The following is a 7,333-nucleotide window of genomic DNA, read 5'->3' on the forward strand; positions in this document are numbered from 1 at the left end:
TGTTCAACTGACAGCTCAGGTTTTGTTATTGACTGTTATTTGCTGAGCGAAATAATAACTTACAGTTCCAAAATCTGGTCTCTGTTATCATCTGTATGTGCAATTAGATGTTTATTGGTTTGGTTTTGCAGTGTGAGTAATGCACCCAGCACAACCGCAAATACTGTTCATCATTAGCTTTGACAGAATTTTTCTATTTGCATTTCTTCATCTGTCCCTCCCTCTCTCGCTCACTCTCACAAGGCTCCGTATTTCTCAGTTTCTTGTTTCTCTCTCTCCCGAATATTCATTTTGTGTTTATATCTTGACATCTTTATACACATGGCATGTGATGACTCTTATACCGTCCTCATTATCCCTCTCCAGAACAACCTCTACAGCCCTGATGCTCTGCACTGCTTCCAATGGGTAAGAGACTGGGGGGGATGTTCCTCAGATGGGATGGGACAGTTCATAAAAGGGAGAAAATCATATAAAACCTCCTCTTGGAAAAAGCAGGACAGTCTATTGTGATTAAACTTAAAAATGAAAGATTGCAAAGACAAATGTTGAATGTAAATTTGTCAAAGCCTTGTCTGAAATTTGTAGTTTGAAGGTTTAAGACTTATGTAGTTTGCATACTTGGGCAGGTTGAAACGAGGTTAGAAGGTTAGATGGCTTAGACAAAATGAGAACTATGTAGGCCATGTACTGTATTTTAAATGCTTGCCAAGGTGTTCTCCGTTGTTGCTAAGCATGTCTTTGATGGTTGCTGAGGTGTTTTGGTTGCTAGGGCATTGCTAAGTGGTTGCATTGCAGTTAAGATGTTTGGTTGCTAGACGTAATATGTTCTGGATAATTGCTAACGGTAGCTAAGGTTCTAAGCGGCTGCAAGGCAGCTGCTAGTCTCAGCCTCAGATGTCTGAGGCACACACAAAATTGTAAACACTTCAGGGCTGCGTCCAAAAGCTTAAAAGGATACCACCCAAAAATGAAAAATAGCCCATGTTTTCCACTTCTGATGTCAATCTATCGAGAAATTACTGTGGTAGAAATTAAATATTTGCTTAGTTTTCACCAAAGCTCACTCTATTTTGCTGTAGATCATTAAACTCTTACGCTGCCTCAGAAGTCCGTCTGAAATCAGTTTTGTGAGGTACCTTCGTGCGCAAACGCTGCATGCCAAGTCATTGCCTGATAAGCCTGCCTGAGTTTCGGACGCAGCCCTGGAGTTTTGATGTTGTGATCTGATTGGTTAAATTCCATAGGATTTCCACAAGACGTGTGTGCCGCGTTCTTTAACAGTCCTTTAGGAAACAAAGATGTGCTGTCATGTTTTTACAGCTGTGACAATGAACGTTTATCATGGTCAACTAAACATTGGATTTTCATATGTGAAGTTCATGGCATAGACTCTGTAAAAGACGTCCAGAAATTTTACACAGCTGTCTGTTATAGTAGGGAAATCGAATTTACATTTTCAGACTGTGAAACAAAACAAACTGTGTGGTTTTACATGTCAGTCAGACGGCCTCTTCAGCCGTGAAGGTCTGGCTACGCAAGACTAGAGAATTGCTAGGGAATTGCTAAGCAGTTGTTAAGGCAGGGTGACTAATCTCAAATAAAATTATAAATTAGATACAAAAGTGTTATGTCCTCCCCAGTCTAGGGTTGGGGATGTCAGTGACAAGGATAAAAAGAAAATAGGAACTATGTTTTTTAACAGCTACGTCCCCTGTCCTGTCCAAGCTCACAGACAATCATGGGTCTACAGGACGACAGTATAGTTGCAAAACAACATAAATAACAGGAAGTGTGGATCTTCAGGAGGGGTTCAGGCCAAAATAATAAACAAATTTAATCTGACTAAAGGGATGAAATTTAACTTACCTATCACTTATCTATCAGAGAAAAATCCCAAATAAAATATGAGAGCCTTCCCTTACTCCTTGACTAACCAATAAACAGGAGAAAAAAAGATTCAGAAAGAAAAGGGCAACCTCCTCCCAACGGCTTCCGAAAGAAATATTAGTTACAAAGAAACAGGGAAAAACCACTACCACAATGCTACAGCAATAACTGGATGTCTAGGGCAGGAGATGGAGGACAGAATGCCAATGATAATCACTGCGGAGTACAACAAGAAGCTCTCCATAACTGCCATCTTTCCCAGCATTTAAGCACTACTCAACGCAATCTCCCGCAGCTGATCCCAATTAAGCACTGTACAGAGGGAAAGAGAAAGAGAGAGAAATGCACACAAAACACAATATACATCACATCACCAAGAATGCAAATAAACAACAAAAAAAGAAAACTTTACGTCCAGGGATGTAAGAAAAGTATGAATTCTTGCTGAATTAAATATTAGTTTTACATAATACTTGCATATTTCCTGTATGCCGAGCAACTGTTTTTACTGCCAAACAGGCAGGTTATCGACCAATGCAGTAATCTCAAAATGGCCAAATATCAGCTGATTATCAATATCACAAACAATATATTCTCCAATATATGCTCTAGTCGTAATTCTGTCTTTCTAATGTGCCACCACACTTGCAGTTGATATTGTGGTGTGAGATTCAATATTTATGCTCTTTCACTAATTTAAGGTATTTCTTTCAGCTGAAGAGACTTAGAGATCTGGAAAGACAGAAGGACGTCCTGTGGGCTGGCCTACAGGTTGTGGAACAAATACAACTGTGGTACCAGAATCGCCTACAGCTGAATTTACAAAGGCACATTAGCTTCAGCACGGGAGACTTGGAAGGAGAGGTACGTACCATCACAAAACACACCTGAGTAAAGCTGTCACATAAAAACAGAAGTATAGGTTTAGGGTTAGGGTTAGAATAAGTTGACATGTAGTTGCAAAGTTACTGATAGTCAGTAGAGTGTCTGTTGGAGGACCACCACAGTAAAGAGCTAGCAGATATTAAGTAGACAGTCTACTAATTCTCTAATGATAGTTAGTTGACATGTAGTTACAAAGTTACTTATATATTGTCAACAGAATGTTCAAAAGGGACCATCAAAATAAAGTGTCACCGAAGTATACACCTAGAGGCCTGTTCCTGCAGACTTTAATTCAAACCCTGCACATTTATAAGTCTGAACACCCTCTCTGGCTTTTTCAGAAAATATATACAAATGCAGTTTCAGTTTGGAAGCATAACAACTAAACATCTACAACCAACTTAGAAAAATAGAACTAAAGCCCCATCTAACATACAGTGAGGAAAATAAGTATTTGAACACCCTGCTATTTTGCAAGTTCTCCCACTTGGAAATCATGGAGGGGTCTGAAATTGTCATCGTAGGTGCATGTCCACTGTGAGAGACATAATAAAAAAAACAAAATCCAGAAATCACAATATATGATTTTTTAACTATTTATTTGTATGATACAGCTGCAAATAAGTATTTGAACACCTGTCTATCAGCTAGAATTCTGACCCTCAAAGACCTGTTAGTCTGCCTTTAAAATATCCACCTCCACTCCATTTATTATCCTAAATTAGATGCACCTGTTTGAGGTCGTTAGCTGCATAAAGACTCCTGTCCACCCCATACAATCAGTAAGAATCCAACTACTAACATGGCCAAGACCAAAGAGCTGTCCAAAGACACTAGAGACAAAATTGTACACCTCCACAAGGCTGGAAAGTTCTACGGGGAAATTGCCAAGCAGCTTGGTGAAAAAAGGTCCACTGTAGGAGCAATCATTAGAAAATGGAAGAAGCTAAACATGACTGTCAATCTCCCTCGGACTGGGGCTCCATGCAAGATCTCACCTCGTGGGTCTCAATGATCCTAGGTGAGAAAGCAGCCCAGAACTACACGGGAGGAGCTGGTCAATGACCTGAAAAGAGCTGGGACCACCGTTTCCAAGGTTACTGTTGGTAATACACTAAGACGTCTTGGTTTGAAATCATGCATGGCACGGAAGGTTCCCCTGCTTAAACCAGCACATGTCAAGGCCCATCTTAAGTTTGCCAATGACCATTTGGATGATCCAGAGGAGTCATGGGAGAAAGTCATGTGGTCAGATGAGACCAAAATAGAACTTTTTGGTCATAATTCCACTAAACGTGTTTGGAGGAAGAAGAATGATGAGTACCATCCCAAGAACACCATCCCTACTGTGAAGCATGGGGGTGGTAGCATCATGCTTTGGGGGTGTTTTTCTGCAATTGGGACAGGGCGACTGCACTGTATTAAGGAGAGGATGACCGGGGCCATGTATTGCGAGATTTTGGGGAACAACCTCCTTCCCTCAGTTAGAGCATTGAAGATGGGTCGAGGCTGGGTCTTCCAACATGACAATGACCCAAAGCACACAGCCAGGATAACCAAGGAGTGGCTCTGTAAGAAGCATATCAAGGTTCTGGCGTGGCCTAGCCAGTCTCCAGACCTAAACCCAATAGAGAATCTTTGGAGGGAGCTCAAACTCCGTGTTTCTCAGCGACAGCCCAGAAACCTGATTGATCTAGAGAAGATCTGTGTGGAGGAGTGGGCCAAAATCCCTCATGCAGTGTGTGCAAACCTGGTGAAAAACTACAGGAAACGTTTGACCTCTGTAATTGCAAACAAAGGCTACTGTACCAAATATTAACATTGATTTTCTCAGGTGTTCAAATACTTATTTGCAGCTGTATCATACAAATAAATAGTTAAAAAATCATACATTGTGATTTCTGGATTTTTTTTTGATTATGTCTCTCACAGTGGACATGCACCTACGATGACAATTTCAGACCCCTCCATGATTTCTAAGTGGGAGAACTTGCAAAATAGCAGGGTGTTCAAATATTTTCCTCACTGTATTTTCCCCAAAAGTCAGATTTCTAAGGCTTGTTTTTGATTAGCAAGGAGAGTTTTCTTTACAGACATAGAACATTCTATAGGTAAAAAACAAACAAAAAACAAAACAAAATGTGTGGTGCTGTGGATCCCTTGGACCAGGTTTGAAAACCACTGGCCAACACGCAAAAAAAATGGACTAACTCTAATCTAACCCTTAACAATGTTTGTTGTGTAACAACAACCTGGTGTAACTGATATCTATCATACTACTATGAAATTGATGTTGCTTAAAAAACATTATCTGCTGTTGAATGGCTATCAATGAATAAAAAGTTTTTTTTCCCCCAAATAATGGTTTTATTATGGCATCAACCAGAGGTTACTTAATGTTGCTGTCACAAGCCGCCATAGAAGATCCTCCTTCCCACTTCTGTATTTGTAATTGTATGTCACGTTCAAGTGAAAAGAATAAAAAACTGGGGCTCGTATCATGATGGTATAGTTAAACAAACTCAGGGTTATAGGATTAGTTTCGAGTATGACTTTGTTGGTACTATGAATGCTGATAATCAAATTTGTCTGTTGACTCAGGCTTTGACCCTGAGTTCATGAAGTGTATGCACATGAAAGGATGAAGTCAGTAGCGAACAATAAATCACATGCCTTGAAGAAGAAGCTTTCATCTAGAAGCTTTCATCTAATTTTAGATGAAAGCAAACATACTAAACTTTTTTTAATGTACTTTATTTGATTTTCTTTTTTTACATTATTGTCCGAAATGCGTAAATAATGATCCTGTACCTTACAGGTCAGTTGCTCCTGTGCTCTGCGGTCCTGTATGCAGCGTGTTAATGGGAGTCTGGGTAGTTTGATGAGCGACTCCTGTCTCTGGAACAATCTGGCACCAGAAGAGACTGGAGGTTCAGATTGGGACCTCCGGTGGAGCAATGCTACACTGGTCAAGGTGATGATGAGTAATAATAATAGTGGTATTTTTGTTGTTTTTGTTTCTGTTGTGCAGTATCAGATTCAGCATAACATGCACTGTGTGGATTTTATATACAGGATGTTAATAGACGGAATCAACAGATTTTCATGTTGGAGCTTGAGAAGGCACAACTTCAGCAGCTGGTGTCTTACAGCACATCTGATTGATCACATCCGCACATTTACAACTTTAATCACAAAATGGTTTCAACCAAATCAAACAGCGAATTGTAAATAGTTAAAATAGCTTTTAAAAGAAAATTTTCCATTATTTATCAGAAAGAGACCCATATTGTTGTTTTTTCCCAAAATATTTGTTGATACACATCAAAGTCTGACTTATTAGTGATTAAAAAACGTAGGCTTACATGAGAATTCTACTTCAAAACATGTTTTCTCTGACAAAATGTGTGATGATGTAATTATGCTGCTGTCTTTATTCATATGTCCTGGTTCTGTAATAAGGTGAGCGACTTCTGGTTATCTCTCTCTCTCTCTCTCTCTCTCTCTCTCTCTATATATATATATATATATATACAGTATATATACTATATATATACTATATATATTTTTTTCTTTGAAGGCTTTACATATATATATATATATGTAAAGCCTTCAAAGAAAAAAATAATTTAGACATAAGCATGACTTTGTGATATGATGTTATATCTGAAATTAAAGAAAATTAATTATCAACCAAAACCTTTTAAAAGATTTGAAAACCCATGACCATGTAATTTAAAAGAATGACACAATTAATTAATATAATGTAAAATGAATATTACAAGATCACTTGTAATAGGTTTGCTTTAATACAGTCAAGATCTTCTAAAGACCAGCCATGGAACAGAAATTAGAATATAAGAATTTAACAACCTGAGGGATTGTTGGTTTATAGGGGATGAAGAGGGGGGTAAATGTTTATAAATGTTAAAATTACATGTAATTCTGTATTTGGGAAATACACACACACACACACACACACACACACACACACACACACACACACACACACACACACACACACACACACACACACACACACACACACACACACACACACTATACTGTATATATATATAGTCTATATAGACTTTCCTTCATCTTCGCAACACAAATTAAGATATCTTTATTAAAATCTGAGACAGTTCTGTACTCTCCATTGACATAACTACCACTTTGACGCTTCAAAAAGTTCATAAAGAGATCGTAAAACTAATCCATATGAATTTAGTCAAAATTTTCTGAAGAGACATGATCACTTTATATGATGAACAGATTGAATTTAGGCTTTTATTCAGAGGTGTAAAGTCCAGGTTCAGAAAGTTAAAGTCCTCCTCAGTATTTTGTTCCAATCACCTGGATTTGCTAATTAGCAGTTTCTCTGCCAGGAGATAGAACTAATTAGTAAAATCTTTAAGACTTTTACTTTCTGACCCCTGGACATTACATCTTTGCTTTTATTCACATATAAACATTGATCAGTGAACATAAACAGTTACAAGTTACAACCTCATAGGTTCTCACGTGTCAAGTGAACATTGATTAATGTTTATATGTG

At 38.3% G+C, this 7,333-nt stretch overlaps 1 protein-coding gene across 1 annotated transcript; it reads left to right on the plus strand.

The window, feature by feature from the left end:
• The first annotated feature begins 238 nt into the window (after positions 1 to 238).
• On the plus strand, positions 239 to 6,155 carry sapcd1 (suppressor APC domain containing 1). Its single transcript, XM_084408020.1, has 4 exons — positions 239 to 408; positions 2,605 to 2,754; positions 5,594 to 5,749; positions 5,851 to 6,155. The coding sequence occupies exons 1-4, from the start codon at positions 322 to 324 to the stop codon at positions 5,938 to 5,940; spliced, it is 483 nt and encodes a 160-aa protein (XP_084264146.1). The 5' UTR covers positions 239 to 321; the 3' UTR covers positions 5,941 to 6,155.
• The last annotated feature ends 1,178 nt before the right edge of the window (positions 6,156 to 7,333 follow it).

Source organism: Rutilus rutilus (genome assembly GCF_951802725.1).
Source record: "Rutilus rutilus genome assembly, chromosome: 4".
NCBI classification, from domain to species: domain Eukaryota; kingdom Metazoa; phylum Chordata; class Actinopteri; order Cypriniformes; family Leuciscidae; genus Rutilus; species Rutilus rutilus.

Coding starts and splice junctions, on each gene's coding strand:
- sapcd1 (XM_084408020.1), top strand. CDS start 322: ATGGCATGTGATGACTCTTATACCGTCCTCATTATCCCTCTCCAGAAC. Junction 2,755..5,593: donor CGGGAGACTTGGAAGGAGAG/GTACGTACCATC, acceptor TGTACCTTACAG/GTCAGTTGCTCCTGTGCTCT. Junction 5,750..5,850: donor GCAATGCTACACTGGTCAAG/GTGATGATGAGT, acceptor TTTTATATACAG/GATGTTAATAGACGGAATCA.